Source organism: Oncorhynchus mykiss, chromosome 13, assembly GCF_013265735.2.
Source record: "Oncorhynchus mykiss isolate Arlee chromosome 13, USDA_OmykA_1.1, whole genome shotgun sequence".
In the NCBI taxonomy this organism is placed as follows: Eukaryota; Metazoa; Chordata; class Actinopteri; order Salmoniformes; family Salmonidae; genus Oncorhynchus; species Oncorhynchus mykiss.
Window position 1 is genome coordinate 44,344,004 of NC_048577.1, and position 16,408 is coordinate 44,360,411.

Sequence of the window (16,408 nt, forward strand, 5' to 3'; positions counted from 1 at the left end):
GACAGGTCCATATGCAGTGATGTAAAGTACTTTAAAGTTCTACTTAAGTAGTATCTGTACTTTACGTTACTATTTATATTTTGTACAATTTTTACTTTTACTTTACATTCCTAAAGAAAATAATGTACTTTTTACTCCATACATAGGGAAGAGCACAAGGGGCCCAGCGTCGTCCGGGTTTGGCCAGTGTAGGCCGTCATTGTAAATACGAATTTGTTCTTAAATAACTTGCATAGTTAAATAAAGGCTAAATAAAATAAATCCAAAATACATAAGAATATTAAAACCAAATATTTTTAGACTTTTACTCAAGTTGTATTTTACTAGGTGACTCTCCCTTTTACTTCAGTCATTTTCTATTAAGGTATCTTTACTTTTACTCAAGTATGACAATTGAGTACTTTTTCCACCATTGTCCCTACGTTCTGAAAATAGTTCTGAACATGAATGTGGTCAATGCATGAAATGAACCCTCTCATAGCCACGCCTTGAATCTGCACGCCCCCGCCAATAAACCAATCAGAGCTTAGTCAAAAACTACGCAACAGCATGGAGAGACACTAGAAAGCAGCTATAGCGAGTGGTGAAAAGAGAAAAAAAACGAACAATGCTTTTGCACAAAAAAACATATATTTGAAGTTCATAGTAATTTCTTCCCACTATCATTTACATTTGGTTCCAGACATATCATTAACATTTTATTTTATACTAAATGTGGATCAAGGTCCATTTGCCACACTCAAAATGGCGACAGAACCTAACCATTCCTGACCAACTTTACGCAGGTGCCTGTGTTAACGTTTGTCCTCATCTACCTTGTCAATTTGGAAAGGACTACGGAGGCCTGGGTCACGGATCTCCAGCATTGTAAATTACAGGTCAGTGTATATATTGAAGTTAGCCAACATATTTGGGACATTGAGGAAACAGTAAGTTTGTGCTCGTGTCAAGTAAATAAACTCGATACTATGCTTTTACAGCTTGATACTAGAGCAAAACTGACTTTCAAGTTAGTCTAGCTAACGTAAACCTTCTAATAGTATTAATTGATCTGCCTGCAGCAGACATTTTAACCTCAACTAACGTGGCCAACACACGGTGAGGTGTGTTAATAGCTGACAAGTTTCAGTTGCCTCCATATCGAGATTTTTCTAGCTAGCTACTGTATAAATAGTTGGGATAGCTACTAGCTGGTGCTGTTATCTTGTGTAACAACTTGTCTGCCAACCACCACATCTCTCTTTGAACATTCTCTAAACTAATCACGACTCATTTCTCCTCTCAAACTATCATATGCAACTACGTGAGTTCAATTTGATAGTTGCTTTCTCCACCGGCTCTCTCAAATTACATGTTTGTTAAAAGTCATAACCTATTATGTCTTTGAAATGACAACTATTTGAGTTTGTTGCATTGTTTTATGGATTATTTTCTTCTAAAACGTTTTTCTCTCAGATATCTAGCTATTCATCATGGCACTGAGAAGCGCGGTGTGCCGTCTGCTGGTCAACCCCCAGAGATGTGCCATCATTTCAGCATCAAGATCACAGGGATCAGCAGCGCCTGCACAAAAGGGTATACCATTACTCAATAATGACATTGACATCATGAGAACACAATGGTAGCAGTTTTACAAAGCCATTCTTACAATCACCATGCCTCTATTTGTCAGGGGAAGTACTCAATCTGTGTCCTTTTTACAGATGCAGAGAAAGCTAGTGAGAAGAAAGCTAAAGCACGTATGTTGATATCAACTCCTTTCAGATAAATCATACATATATTGCCCTTTTATTATTTTTGGTGTCTGATGACTATTCAGTTGTGCTTCTCTTCTCTATGATCCTTCTCTACTGAACCACCAGCTGGAGGGTCAGCTGACTGAGGACGAGATCATGATCCGAGACTCGTTCCGGGATTACTGTCAGGACAAACTCATGCCCCGCATTCTGATGGCCAACAGAAACGAAGGTGGGCCTGACTTTTGAGACATACCATCATTCAGGCAGAGCCCATTGAGCTATTGATGCCAATAACCTAGGAAGGAACCCTTAAGGATCAGTTTTACCCTTTAAGTTGGAATGTCAATATTATGAATTTTGTCAGCTATGCAAACCATGTCAACATAACATGCTGCCTGTTTTGTCTTAGTGTTCCATCGAGACATTGTGTCAGAGATGGGGGAGCTGGGTGTCCTGGGCCCAACTATTAAAGGTGTGTCAGTACCTTTGCTATCTCGAGGGTGGCCTTGCTGATATCATGGACAGTATTGGTTTGAGAATATTCCAAGATTTGAAATGCATACACATTACCAGGTAAATAATTGTTTCTAGATTTACAACTTAGGTCAGCTATGCTGGCCTATGGACTCCCTTGGGAAACCCAACTACCGAACCTTCCAATTATGGGATTTATAAATAAATTATCTGGGCTCTCGAAAGGACTCATATCTATAATATATAAGCAACTTTTGGAAAGCTCATTCTGAGCTAGCTATTAAAACAGTTTGGTTCACAGATCTTGTTGAATCTGAACAAACCTTTAACTGGAACAGAATATGGAAAAAAAATGTCATCTTGTAATCCAAACCATTAATTTAAACATTTTTAAGTTTGTTCACAGACTGTATTTAACACCAAGGAAATGTTTTATGATGAAATTGGCCCCAACTGCATATGCTGTGGGAGTGCCCTGCAGTTAAATGCTTCTGGGGCAAAGGTACAAGTGCGATGTGCATGAATGTAAATATTCAATGTTTGATGATAGCTCCTTGAATCTCTCAATCAATCAGAGATGATTACTGGCTCTTAGATGGTAATCACCTCACTCTCTCCCAATTTGCCAGTGGATACAGTTACTGTTAGAAGTTATAACATTAGAATTATCGACAGCGAGAATGAATGGTGCTACTCAAGGAACAATTGAGGCTTGGAAAAATATACTTGACTCTGTAAACTGGTGAGCGGGGTGGGAAAAATGGTTGGCTGTTTTTTAATCACTTAAACTCTGTATTTCTTACAGTTTTCTTATTTTAATTTGAGTTTCAGCCTACTGAATGTACATGTTTTATAAACTTATAATTTGTAAATGATAATGTTCCTGTAAACTCACCGGGGGTTATATCATTCTCTGAAAGCTTTTGGTCATTTGGATGACAAAATGTTAAAGGCTATTTGTTTTTCAGAATCAACTGTATGTGTGATGCCAGAAGCATTTAAATATAGATAATGTAAATTAGATAATTGGATGTAGATTCACTTAATTTCCTTTTAAATGTAGGCCTACTGTTTGTTTGGAGGTTATTGCCTAAAATGTGACCTCTCTCCCTCCACACTTTGACCAGGCTATGGCTGTGCTGGGACGAGCTATGTGGCCTACGGTTTGATCGCGAGGGAAGTGGAGAGGGTGGACAGCGGCTACCGCTCTGTCATGAGTGTGCAGTCCTCCTTGGTCATGCACCCTATCTACGCGTACGGTACCGAAGAGCAGAAGGAGAAGTGGCTGCCCAGGCTGGGTAAGGAGGAGAGGACAACCACATCCCTTAGGCCTCATTTTAAATGACGCACAATCCTGTTTATATCTGGGTGTATTTGTCCTGTAAAGCGTCCTCTACCTCCCAGCTCGCGGAGAGATCCTGGGCTGTTTTGGGTTGACTGAGCCCAACCACGGCAGTGACCTCAGTGGCATGGAGACCCGGGCTAAGTTCAACCCCTCCAGCCGCACCTTCACTCTCACTGGCTCCAAGACCTGGTGAGTAGGACTGGGAGACTGTAGTTCACTACATAGTAGTGCTAGGGGGAATAAATCAATACAGTTACATGTCGCAATATTATGGTATTTTTCATCTTATAGCTTGTTCTCCATCTTCTTTTTAAATAGTGAACCAACAAGTCTTCAGCACTTATTGACTGATCAAAACTAATTTTCTCATGCTCTCTTGTCTCTCTGTAGCAGACAAATAGTGAGCGATATGTTTGGAACGTAAAATTGCAATAAAATCGCAGTATTGAATTGCAATACATATCGTATCGGCACCTAAGTATCGTGATATTAGCGTAGCGGGAGGTCCCTTGCAATTCCCAGTCCTACTACATAGTGAGGGAAATAGTTCATCCCCCCCATGAGCATGAGGACTTCAGGACTGACTGGACAGAGATGTGTGTAGCTGGATAGCAGGCATTAGGAGAACCTTGATGGTTTGATGTGATATACTCAGGGTTTTGAGTTTGAGCCCATGTAAGAACCTTGGAATTGCTTCCTATAAATAGCCAATGGATCATATAACAGAACAAACGCCTACAGACCACAAACATTGATGAAAGCTACCTTTGTCTTAACACCTTGGAATGCATTCCTCTACTGATTGAAAAGGCTACCTATTCATGAAACATCAAGAATAGGCTACTTCCAACATTTCTGAAGAATAGGAATATGTGCTTTCTATTATACAGAAATTGTAATTAGAGTTTTTGTATTCATTAGAGCATTTTTTGAAATGTGTTTTTCAAATAATAAACCCAAGATCAAGTGGTTTAGCGCTTATGTAAATTGTAAACAACATTTCACTCTGTATACTAGTCCACAGGGTGGTGCTGTTCACAAATATATTCATGCTAGGTGCATGAATATTAGGTTCCCCTCAGTTCCCCTTTACTCTTGTTTCACAGAGTGTTATGATTCTGAACTGAGAAATGTCAGCAGTGACTGAACTGGACTTTGTGGTTGAATACTTAACCATTGAGTGCATTGGCCCTCACATTGCGTAAGCTTAACACTGAATAAATACATATTAATTGGTAACCTGGGCCTGTAGTTCATGTTTTATATATTTGATGTAACTGTTTCTTTTGGGGAAATGCAGCTTCAACAACTTCAAATCAAATGTATTTATATAGCCCTTCGTACATCAGCTGATATCTCAAAGTGCTGTACAGAAACCCAGCCTAAAACCCCAAACAACAAGCAATGCAGGTGTTGAAGCACGTTGGCTTGGAAAAACTCCCTAGAAAGGCCAAAACCTAGGAAGAAACCTAGAGAGGAACCAGGCTGTGAGGGGTGGCCAGTCCTCTTCTGGCTGTGCCGGGTGGAGATTATAACAGAACATGGCCAAGATGTTCAAATGTTCATAAATGACCAGCATGGTCAAATAATAGGTCTGGGACAGGTAGCGCGTCCGGTGAACAGGTCAGGATTCCATAGCCGCAGGCAGAACAGTTGAAACTGGAGCAGCAGCATGGCCAGGTGGACTGGGGACAGCAAGGAGTCATCATGCCAGGTAGTCCTGAGGCATGGTCCTAGGGCTCAGGTTCTCAGAGAGAGAGAATTAGAGAGAGCATACTTAAATTCACACACGACACCGGATAAGACAGGAGAGGTACTCCAAACTGACCCTAGCCCCCCGACACATAAACTACTGCAGCATAAATACTGGAGGCTGAGACAGGAGGGGTCAGGAGACACTGTGGCCCCATCCGATGATACCCCCGGACAGGGCCAAACAGGAAGGATAATATAACCCCACCCACTTTGCCAAAGCACAGCCCCCACACCACTGGAGGGATATCTTCAACCACCAACTTACCATCCTGAGACAAGGCCAAGTATAGCCCACAAAGATCTCCACCACGGCACAACCCAAGGGGGGGCGCCAACCCAGACAGGAAGATCACATCAGCGACTCAACCCACTCAAGTGACGCACCCCTCCTAGGGACGGCATGAAAGAACACCAGTAAGCCAGTGACTCAGCCCCTGTGATAGGGTTAGAGGCAGAGAATCCCAGTGGAAAGAGGGGAACCGGCCAGGCAGAGACAGCAAGGGCGGTTCGATTGGCTTCATCCTGGAGCGAACTTCAACCAAATGCTTAGTTTGACATTGAGTATGTGGTTCTGCTCAATTCTACCATCACGTCTTGTGAAACTTTTACAAACCTGTCCTCATATAGCCCTAGAAACCAGGCTCACTCTGTAGCATACTGATAAAATAGCTCCTCCCTAAATGAAAATGCCTTTCCTCATCTCCTTCACCTTCGTCAGGATCACCAACTCCCCTGTGGCGGACATCGCTGTGGTCTGGGCCAAGTGTGACGATGGGAAGGTGAGTGGCTTCATCCTGGAGCGCGGTATGAAGGGCTTCACCACACCCAAGATCGAGGGCAAGTTTTCCCTGAGGGCGTCTGCCACTGGCATGATCATCATGGATGAGGTGGAGGTTCCTGAGGAGAACCTGCTGCCCAAAGTCTCTGGCATGGGGGTGAGTAGAGGCCAGGATACCACTCTCATGTACTGACTTTTATGTGGATGGCCAGACTTTCTTATAGTGCTGTGTTAATCTTGTTGGTATAAATATTTTGTCTGTTCTCTTTGGCTCTAGGGTCCCTTTGGTTGCATGAACAATGCCCGGTATGGCATCGCCTGGGGTTCACTAGGTGCTGCAGAGTTCTGCTTCCACGCGGCTCGTCAGTACACACTAGACAGGTGAGGATTCTGAGGCTACTATTGGTATGAGATGTTGTTTTGGATGAGCAGGACTGAGCAAAAGTCTGTAGCTCTTGAATCTTATTTTGTTTTCTCAGCTTTTCTGAGTGAATTTAAGATGTTCTGCTACTATGATATTTGTTAATCTCAGAATCCAGTTTGGAGTACCCCTTGCCAGAAACCAGCTGATGCAGAAAAAGATGGCTGACATGTTGACAGAAATCACCATTGGCCTGCAGGCCTGTCTACAGCTGGGGAGACTCATCGATGCCAAAAAGTAAGCGGGAACTGGAAATGGGAACATAATCGTCTTGTAGTGTGACACCACTTTTTAACAAAGAACTACACACCATAGGGGAAGTACAATTTCTGGTTGTTTCAGAGTGAATAGAACCTGAGGAGGAGATTTAACTCATGTCTTCTTCTCTCCTCCCTCAGGGCAGCCCCTGAGATGATCTCTATGCTAAAGAGGAACAGCTGTGGGAAGTCCCTGGACATTGCCCGGCAGGCCAGAGACATGCTGGGAGGAAACGGCATCTCTGACGAGTACCACATCATCCGCCATGTTATGAACCTGGAGACCGTCAACACATACGAAGGTGAGGAGAAAGAAGGCCATAACCAGGTCTAAGAGGATATGGATGTGGAAGCGAAACTGTTTTATCATGGTATATTTCCTCACCAGTAGAGGTCAGTAATATGTCATTTACATTTAATAAATGGATCAAATGGGAAAACCAAGTCTCCTTATATATTTGCTCAACTTCAACATCAGCACTGTTTAACTGTTCCACATGGTTCCTTATTCTTTGTCTTCCAGGTACCCATGACATCCATGCCCTGATCCTGGGCAGAGCCATCACTGGACTGCAGTCTTTCACTGTTAATACCTAACTGCCTGTTGCTAATGCTCAAACAGACCACAAGTCAATCTGTTCCTTAAACAAAGGACAAGTAGTTCTACACTGCTTTGGTGGCTTGTCTTCTACAGAAATACTGACGCTAATGTTGCCTCTCTCTTGAGTTTGTAGAATATGGGCTGGTTTTCTGGACACAGATGAAGCTTGGTCCTAGACTAAAAAGCATGCTCAATGGAGAATTTCGATTGAAATAGCTTTTTAGAACAGGACTAGGCTTAGTCTGTGTCCGGGAAACCAGTCCTAAATCTATATTTTATGCGAAAGACTTGCCTTTAAAACTTGACCTGGTCTATCATCGATCTCATGGACAATTCATGAGTGTAATTATTTCAATTTGAAAAACAAAGCTATTTTTCTACTCTGTCATAAAACCCTAGTACTTACTGTTTAGTTTGGACAATTTCTGACTACAATGTTTTTGTAATAGTTTCTATACGGTGGAAGTTAAGATGGTTCAGAATTAATCACTGTTTCCTCACAACATTTGTAGTAAAATAGTTGTTGGACATTTTAAAATTAGGTCAAGATCCATACTTATGTCCCGAGTTTTTAGAACTGTGATGGTACTAATGACCAGTTATTGGTCATTGAATGCCAAATAAATGATACTACATTTACTGTTTAGTTTAAAAAAAAAATAAGTTAAGTAAATAAATGAAAACAGTTTATATAATCATGCCATTGCTTTTTTGTAATTTAATAGATGTATTTATGACTTACCATTTAGGCAGATCAGAGAGATTTGTATTTTGGGGTAAAGGACAATGAATGCTGTTTGCACTCTATTAAGTTTGCTCTCCTCAGAACTCAACCAGGTGTAAATGTTATGGATGGTTTGAATTGCACTGTCAAGGGTTAATTCAAGATTTTCACGAATAACGCTTGCAGTACTTTCATGGTCGTTGCAATTTCCTTTTGCTGGCAAAGTAAGTGTTGTAGTAATGCTCACTATCTAATGCTTAATTAGTCTCTTGTTTATAAATTAATTGTCATCAACAGGTGGTCCATTTAATCCAGAGTGGTTGGAGGATTTTTGGATTACTCATCCTTAATTTCGTGGTAGTGTTTTGAATGTTCCTATTTGAAGTAACATGGAGTGTTTTATAAAGTGAATTAAAAAAGACGAGGGGGGTTGGGTTATTCCATGAAGTGTATTTTGCATATGATATAGAAATTGTGCACCACTATTGAATTTTAAAAGCCTGTTACATTAAATGAAGTGCCCATTAATATAGACCACATGGATAATTCAATAAATCAGATTTCTATTATGAATAAAGACTTGCTAAATTGCCTAAATTCAGTATGTTGACATGCCCCTCTGTGCACTCTGACTTCTTAAAGATTTTAATGCACTTAACCTCAAGTTTTCACCGTCATTGTGAAGCTGTAGTTATTTTGTTGCTTTGACAAGGTAATTTGCAAATATTTATTTTGTGATTAATTTCTATACATTTTAATGTCAACACTTATGTGAACTGAACTCGTTTTCTCCGTTTCTAAACATTGAACATCTAATTGTAAAAGCAGGTTCTACTCTTTTTGACCATTTTCTGGTGTTTAGTGATGGAAAACTGAGTGGATCGAGCATAACGTCAACCCTGTTACCCATGGATAGACAGGCTAGAAATGTTTTAACAATTTAATTTGTTGGGTGAAGCTTGCATTCAATTGCCACTGCACACAACAAGCTTCCATTCCCCGTCACAAGGGGATTTATGGCAGCTTTAAGAAGTCATCAACCCTGTTACTTTATTTGGCACTTACTATAGTAATTATTTTTATTTAACTTCTTTTGATAAAACTTTTTTTAATTAAGTTATTTTTTAATATATATACCAAGTTACACTTCTCCAAAGGCACTGAATTGGTGGACCGACCCATAGGCATTTAGGTGAATGTTTTGGATTCTAAACTGAGCACAAGCGTATATTCTGGCCCATTTAAATATGTTCTCTAATGCTATTTGGGCATAGGTATGAAAAATATCCACACTAGTTATGTAATAAATCATTTAATAAACAAAAGCTTCTTCCAACACCTCAGTTTACAACCACTGTTTTATATCCTTTTAGACATATACCACAGTCAAATAAGGCATTGCTTTAATTATTCTAGACCTCCCAGAAGTCGGGATGCTGTAAGGCAGTTTAAATAAATTAATGGCTGGGTAGATGTCAGTTCTCAGCTGTCTGTTGCAGGCTGTTGTTGATGGCTGATAAGGTCTGACTGGCTCCCTGCAGCTCCATACTGAGCTGACTGCTCCTCTCCAGCACCTCAGACAGCTCTTTCAAATTGGCCTCCATCCCACAGCCATGTTCCTCATAGCTGCTGAACATCTGCTCCTTCACCTGCTGGCACACCTCACTCACCTGGGGAGGGACCCACATATGCACACTAGTCACAGTCCTTCACATAAACATTAAACTAGACTTGTAATCTCAATGCATTCTTTTTTAACTACAAAAAAATATGACCATGTACTTTTTACTCAATAGTAGGACAGTGATACCTTATTCATTAACTTGTTCTCAAAGGTGGTCATGATTTCCTGGTCCATGGCTCGGCTCTGGTTTATTCTCTCTATCAGATCCTGGGCCTTCTTCCCTATCGTTGAACTGAGAACAGTCGTAGTCTCCTCACCTGGGAGCTCACTGGAAGTACTGTTGTGTACGTTACGTCTATTGGAGATGTTTGAAATGTCGATGCCGGAGTCCTCACTTCCATAAACATTTCAAATAAACGTTAAATACTTAACAGAACACAATGAATAATGCTTTAAACCCAGTAACTCCATACCTTTGCTGTCCATGGCTTTCATCCAGTGTCACAAACGAAAATGTCTCATCGGGGATGTCCTGGTCTGGCCCATGTCCTTGTTCAGGGTCCTAAGGATACAGGGACAAATGTCAATCAAACCATAACATTTTCTGATCCCTCCAGTATACATTGACAAAGTGTACAGTTGTCAAAACTAAGTAGCAAAGGATTCACAGGTGCAAGATATCAGTCATTCAGAGTTGAGCTGGACAGTCATATTTTCCTTCATTTACCTTGGGTGATGAGGGATGATGACCCGGTTTTGGTGTAGACTGAAAGGTAGGGGCTGGCTTTCCAAAGAAGAGCTGGGACATTTTCTATGAGCAAAATGTTGCATAGGAAATATAAATGCAACCGGTATGGAAGTTAGCTAATTCTGTAAGAACTCAACCAAAACCACTTTCTAACCTTCTCTGACTCAACTACTTTAACGTTAATAGTTACATTGGGCTATGCTGGCCAGCTAGCCTAGCTAGGCATAAAGCTAACCCCTCAGTCTGATCTGATCATGACAAAACCAAATAAGTTATCCAGTCTCGAGTTTTGTCAAGGGTAACTCATGTGGTAACCAAAATATTAGGAATATTTAGCGAAACTTCATTGGAAACAACAAAATACTGTTGCTGGCTACTTACCCCCCCCCCCCCCCCCCAAAAAAAATAATATTATTCAGTTGCACTGTGTCATAAAAGTTTTCGTCAGAACTGTCTGGCAACCTCGAAAATTGCGCGCGAAAAACGGGTTCTGGGGGACACGTGCTGTGAACTGGTCAATTTTTCAACGTCGACCCCGAACAATACTGTATCATGCACCGACACGCATTTTGAATGATTGAATGCATATTATTTAAAATAATTATCAAAGAAACACATTTTATCATCAAACATATGACACATTCAAATGATTTGTTAAAACTGTGAGGCTGGAGTCCGGTCAAGACAATGGGAGAACAACATTTATATAGAGCACCAGAGATGGGGTATTTTCAGGATGAACTTTGTGTGATCAAACACATTTTAAAGTACATCCATCTGAGCTCAGCCATTGTGAAAAGTGTTTGATATCTGGAATTAGGCCTGAGGTAATGCCAGTGCGATTTAAACAGAAGTGATCAGCAAACTGGAAGAAAAAAAAAACAGAAAAAGAGAAGATGAGACAGGAAGAAGTTAAAAACAAAGTCAAACTAGGGGCTGAATTTCATGTAAGGCAGTTCCTAGGATAGACAAACACCTAGCATCAGAAGGGTGAACAGGAAGATGAAGAGAAGATGGTGTGACAGACAGATGGAGCTATAGGATTAATATAACCATCATGTGCCACACATGTGCAGTAGCTTAATCTGTTTTGGTGACCTTGCCGCAGTGTCTGAGAACGGTGTTGTACTGCAATAATTCCATAGCAAACACTGGGAAAATGGTATTTGGATGGGTCATGTACACAGTGATTTGTCCTGGCAGGGAACGGTAATTTAACCCATGCAGTGTCCTTTCAGTTCCATTCTGAGTAAAGCAGATTCAATCCGGACCATGGAAGATCCGTGTTATAGCGCGCTTGACATTTAAAGGTAATTTCCAGTTGAGCCGATATATGCAGCGTTTACCATGAATGTAGTCTCCGCGAACAAAGAAACATTTTCTTTAAAAGGTGCATAGTCGAAAGGGGGCGATCGGATTGAATATCCCAAAATACCATAGCCTTCTAGGTGTGTCTGATGTGCATTCTCTTTCATTTATTTAGAGGCTTCTATGTGAAAGAAGTGATTCGCAAACTGGAATTCCACCCCTAACGCCTGTGCACAGATAGTCTACAGGCACGCAGAAAGGGGTGCCTGTAATTTGCAAATAAATTCATTAAAAATCCTACAATGGGATTTTCTGGATTTTTTTTCCTCATAGTTGAAGTGTACCTATGATGAAAATTACAGGCCTCTCATCTTTTTAAGTGAGAGAACTTGCACAATTGGTGGATGACTAAATACTTTTTTTGCCCCACTGTACAGGAAGCAACACAATATGAGAAGATGTTCGTGTTCTGTTGCAATATGTAGATATATTGAACCAACAGAACAAAACGTTCTCAAAGTTCAGGAGATAATCTCTGGAGGTATTCCAGTGGCTCTAGCAGTTTAAATCCATCAGGAAATGAGGGACATGGGGTGGGCAGATAAAGGCTTGTCTCATAAAGGGAATAAACCTCTAATCTCTTCAGATTCTGCTTCTTTGCATGTCTACTGCTGCTTTAAAATGGGGAATTATGAAACAAATAAATCCCATACATGCCCAAGCCTGCTCTCTACCTAAGGAAATAGAAGTCAGTCACTGAACATGAACCAATGTAGCTCCTATTTTGGTATAAATTATTAGTTTTAACACATAGCCTAATAGTAATGTATTTATTTGATAGGGACAGCCTACATTGACACATTGAGGCCATGAACTATATGCTTATTTCCAGTTAGGATTTGGCTTATTAGGATGAGTTTCAAAATCTTCTTACAATTAGCGCTGCTAGTGAAACTAGCTGTTAATCCAGTCTATGGTAGGAAAGCATTGAAGGTCAAAGGGCAGGGCTGTGCCCTGAATTATGCCCAGTGGAGTGGAGAAGTATATTTCCCCTAAAATAATCTAGTGGAGATGAACAACAACATGTTTCAAAGAGGATAGTAAACTTATATTGAATATGAAAAGCTCTTCAATATTTCCTAAACAACATGGATGAACCAAATAGGCCCACTACATGCGATTGTGTGTCGATTAACTATCTCCTGTAAAGGTTCTAATTGGCCAGAGGATCTTCACGCCATGCGTCCTTAGTACATTTAAGGAGACAACATTTCTTGGTAATGTAAATCCATCAACTAAGGAATTAAGGGAACATTATCAACTTGACTGTTTAAGTGGAGGTTGACTGTTTAAGTGGAGGCGGGATAAAGTTTATCCCTTGAGTGATGAACAGTGGGCGGTCTAAAAATACTACTGTTTACTACAGCGTGAAAATTGGTTGGGTCATTTCAGCACCAAGGACAGAGACAAAGGGATGACAAAGAAGCACGTCAAAGGAAAGCTCCAAGGGGACTGATTTATGAACATGGAAATTAATTTCAGATAGACATCCAAACGTTTTTTCTCCATTTTAGGGACCTTTTAAAAGAAATCTAAGCTAAGCCAGTTTCATCAAAACAGCAGTCGTCCAAAATCGTCCAAAATCAAGGTAAGCGGCTAACGCTTGTACTGTCAAATTGGTTTTGAAATCGTTTGGAAGTAATATCTCCATAAATTAAAACTATATTTGGTGGAGTTGTGTTCACCTCCAAATCCACTGATATATTAACGTATATACATGTTTCATGCTTTTCAATCCACTTTAGGATCATTCGAACTGAGACATCAAAGAAGTTGAGACTTGAGTGTTGCACGGATTCAAGACTCACCACCAATCAAGTCCTTGTCTTGGTGTTGTGGGGGGGGGGGGGGGGGATTGCCTCATATCCGGACATCAGCGCGTTTATCATCATTAGTGCTATATCACTTAGGCTTATTTTCATAATGACTGACCTCAATTTCACCAGTTTTAATTTCAATGATGAGGCACATGCTTCCCCACTAGTCTCCAAATTCAACGTACTAGACGGGACGGAAGACCCGCTGTACAAGGAGTATAAGCCGGCAGTCCGGGACCTCATTCCGTTGCCAAAGGCAGTGGTCTACCTGCTGATTGCAGCACTGGTAGTGGTTGGAGTCGCCTATGCTATTGTTGGACATCTGATCAAGGACCTGGCCCTTGATATAACAGGTATGAACTTAAAATGTTTGAAAATCAGGTGGAAATGTAACTAATCTGTGTAGTTGTTAGGCTGTTCCATCGTAATGTATAAGTGTACCAAATAACTTGTGACAAATAGGCATAAACCTAAGCTTTTCTACGCAAAATTGCAAAATGACTAGCTAACACAGGGATGACCAGGGGCACCAGTCCTGAAGCAAATGTGCTTATCTCTGTTTACCCCTTTCATCAGAATGTATTCTTGGCCCCACTGAGGAGGACCTAGAGAAGAACAGAAACCCAGAGTGCTTCATTGCCAGACACCCCCCCATAGTCCTGACCCACAATGCCTTCCACGTGTGGGACACAAATGATGTGGGCTTCCCCATGCCCCTGGATGAGAGCCCCCCGGGCAGCCCTTTGCTGTTTCCTACAATCCCCTACATCCCCTTCTTCCCCACCCATGGCACCGGCAACAACAGCCCTGCTGCCCTGGCCATAGACAGCAGCCCCTGGCTTGGGCACTCTAACTCCCTCCCCAGCGAGATCTGAAAGGAGCCAGCACCAACTCCCTCCAGCCCTTTGGTCACTGGTTGATTCTGATTACACCAAGCTCGTCACAGGACTCAACAGACCTACTTAAGGTTATTAACAAGACAACTAAATGGGTTGAAATGTTAACACCACACAGCAGCCAAAGCTTGACAAAGGAGAGTTTGAAGATAACTTTCATGCTGGTGCTATACAGTATCATCCTGTACTGACACTGAGATTTGTCTACTGCAGGGTATCTTAATTAAACTATGGGTTGGGACCTTGAGTGGGCCCTGGGTATGTGAAAGGTGGGTCGCGAGTTATGAGAATACATCTACAATCACACACTATTTATTCTTAATTTGGGTCATGGGAGGACGGTCAGTTTCTCATTTGCGTCTCGAGCTGAAAAAGAACTCCTGGTCTACTGAATGGACCCTGTGCAGGACAGGGGTTAATCAATGGCTATTGCCATGAGAAGATTATTTAAAGATGTGCAACACATTCAAAATGATCCAGACTGATCCCATGGAAAAGGATTTGCCATGTTTCATCCCAAACCTATCACCATCAGCTGCCTACACTAGCCCCCTTTCTTATATAACATTTTAATACTGCTTCAGTATCCATCAAAACACGGAGGGATTTGGGGGCCTCTAAAAACAGCTATTCCTCTGTAACATAAATGTTGCTTCATTTCAAGATCAAAGTAAAATGATGAAAGGGAAATGAGACCATGTATTGATGAACTCCTAAATGTATTAATCATTTACTGATCAATGCAAAGCATTGCATTCATAGTGATATATGTGGAACTGTGTGCAAAATGACTCCCAGATGTGGCTTTGTAGTTGAAATGAGAGTATGAGGGTGAACATAATTAAGGACCAGCTAATAGGTTTGTCCACTGGTTGTGCCAACTGAGGAATTTGACATTACTGTCTGTATCTTCAGAACATGAAAAGGGACTACAATTATACAGTACCACATCAAAGCTGAGATGTTCAATGAAGTAGTAAATATGTGTACCAAGTTCAAACTAAATGGCTATTACATCGGTTGTTATTATTGATTTAGGTATGTAGTGTAACTTCTGCAAGTTAGAAACTGCAAACATGATATGATGCAGGTGAACACACAGGATAAAATATATATATATATATATATATAAATTGAAATTTGCATATAAAACTGGACACAAATACCTATGAAGCATTTTTCTATCCCAATGCTTGTGAAGATAGTTAGGACTCTTTTGTGAAGATAGTTAGGATAGTTAGTACCTGGTAGGATGAAACTGCATCCAGAAGTATGTTCCAACTAGAATTAGAGGTTCCATAGAGAAACTTGGTTGATCTGTTCTGTCTATATATTGTTTTGTTCTGGAGAACCCTTAGCTGGACTCCCAGACTCTGGTTTAAAATGTTATTTCCAGACGTTGAAGGATTAGCTGAACAGAAAGACTTAAGGAGTTCGTGCAATTGATTAAGTAAACAACCTTTAAATCCTGTCTGTCCATTATTGCAGCAGACACAGGATTTCCCAGTCTTGGCAGAGCACGCAACATCATTCTCTTTGTCACAAACTTTCAACAGCATCTATTCTGGGCCCACAAGTTAGCTTTAATAGCATGCAAGGTTTTATAAAGACTCCCAAATTCAGAAATTCAGCTCCATGTAGGCGTCGAAAGACAGCACAGGATGCTCAGGCAGACTTGCATGTACCACGACGTCGCTGTGCCAGGTTCATTCAGGAGAAGCTATTCCAGTGAAGTGATTACACATGGCTGAAGTCCAACTTCAATATTGCTCCTCAGCAGGATACTGATTTGCATTACAACGTACAGTCTCTGATTCAGACTATGGAAGATTTACATAATACATAACAGAAGAGTGTAGAA

General features: G+C 40.9%; 1 protein-coding gene across 2 annotated transcripts; it reads left to right on the forward strand.

Annotated features, from left to right (window-relative positions):
• The first annotated feature begins 594 nt into the window (after positions 1 to 594).
• On the forward strand, positions 595 to 8,506 carry LOC110486498 (glutaryl-CoA dehydrogenase, mitochondrial). Of its 2 annotated transcripts, XM_036941206.1 has the most exons (12): positions 595 to 878; positions 1,464 to 1,575; positions 1,704 to 1,743; positions 1,820 to 1,968; positions 2,149 to 2,211; positions 3,341 to 3,511; positions 3,618 to 3,747; positions 6,032 to 6,248; positions 6,369 to 6,472; positions 6,624 to 6,749; positions 6,911 to 7,071; positions 7,293 to 8,506. In XM_036941206.1, the coding sequence occupies exons 2-12, from the start codon at positions 1,473 to 1,475 to the stop codon at positions 7,364 to 7,366; spliced, it is 1,338 nt and encodes a 445-aa protein (XP_036797101.1). In that variant the 5' UTR covers positions 595 to 878; positions 1,464 to 1,472; the 3' UTR covers positions 7,367 to 8,506. The 2 variants fall into 2 exon arrangements, 1 of the variants encoding a protein (XP_036797101.1); XR_005035562.1 differs by lacking the exons at positions 595 to 878; positions 1,464 to 1,575; positions 1,704 to 1,743 and having other exon boundaries at positions 1,867 to 1,968; positions 7,293 to 7,570; positions 7,606 to 8,506.
• Positions 8,507 to 16,408: the final 7,902 nt, after the last annotated feature.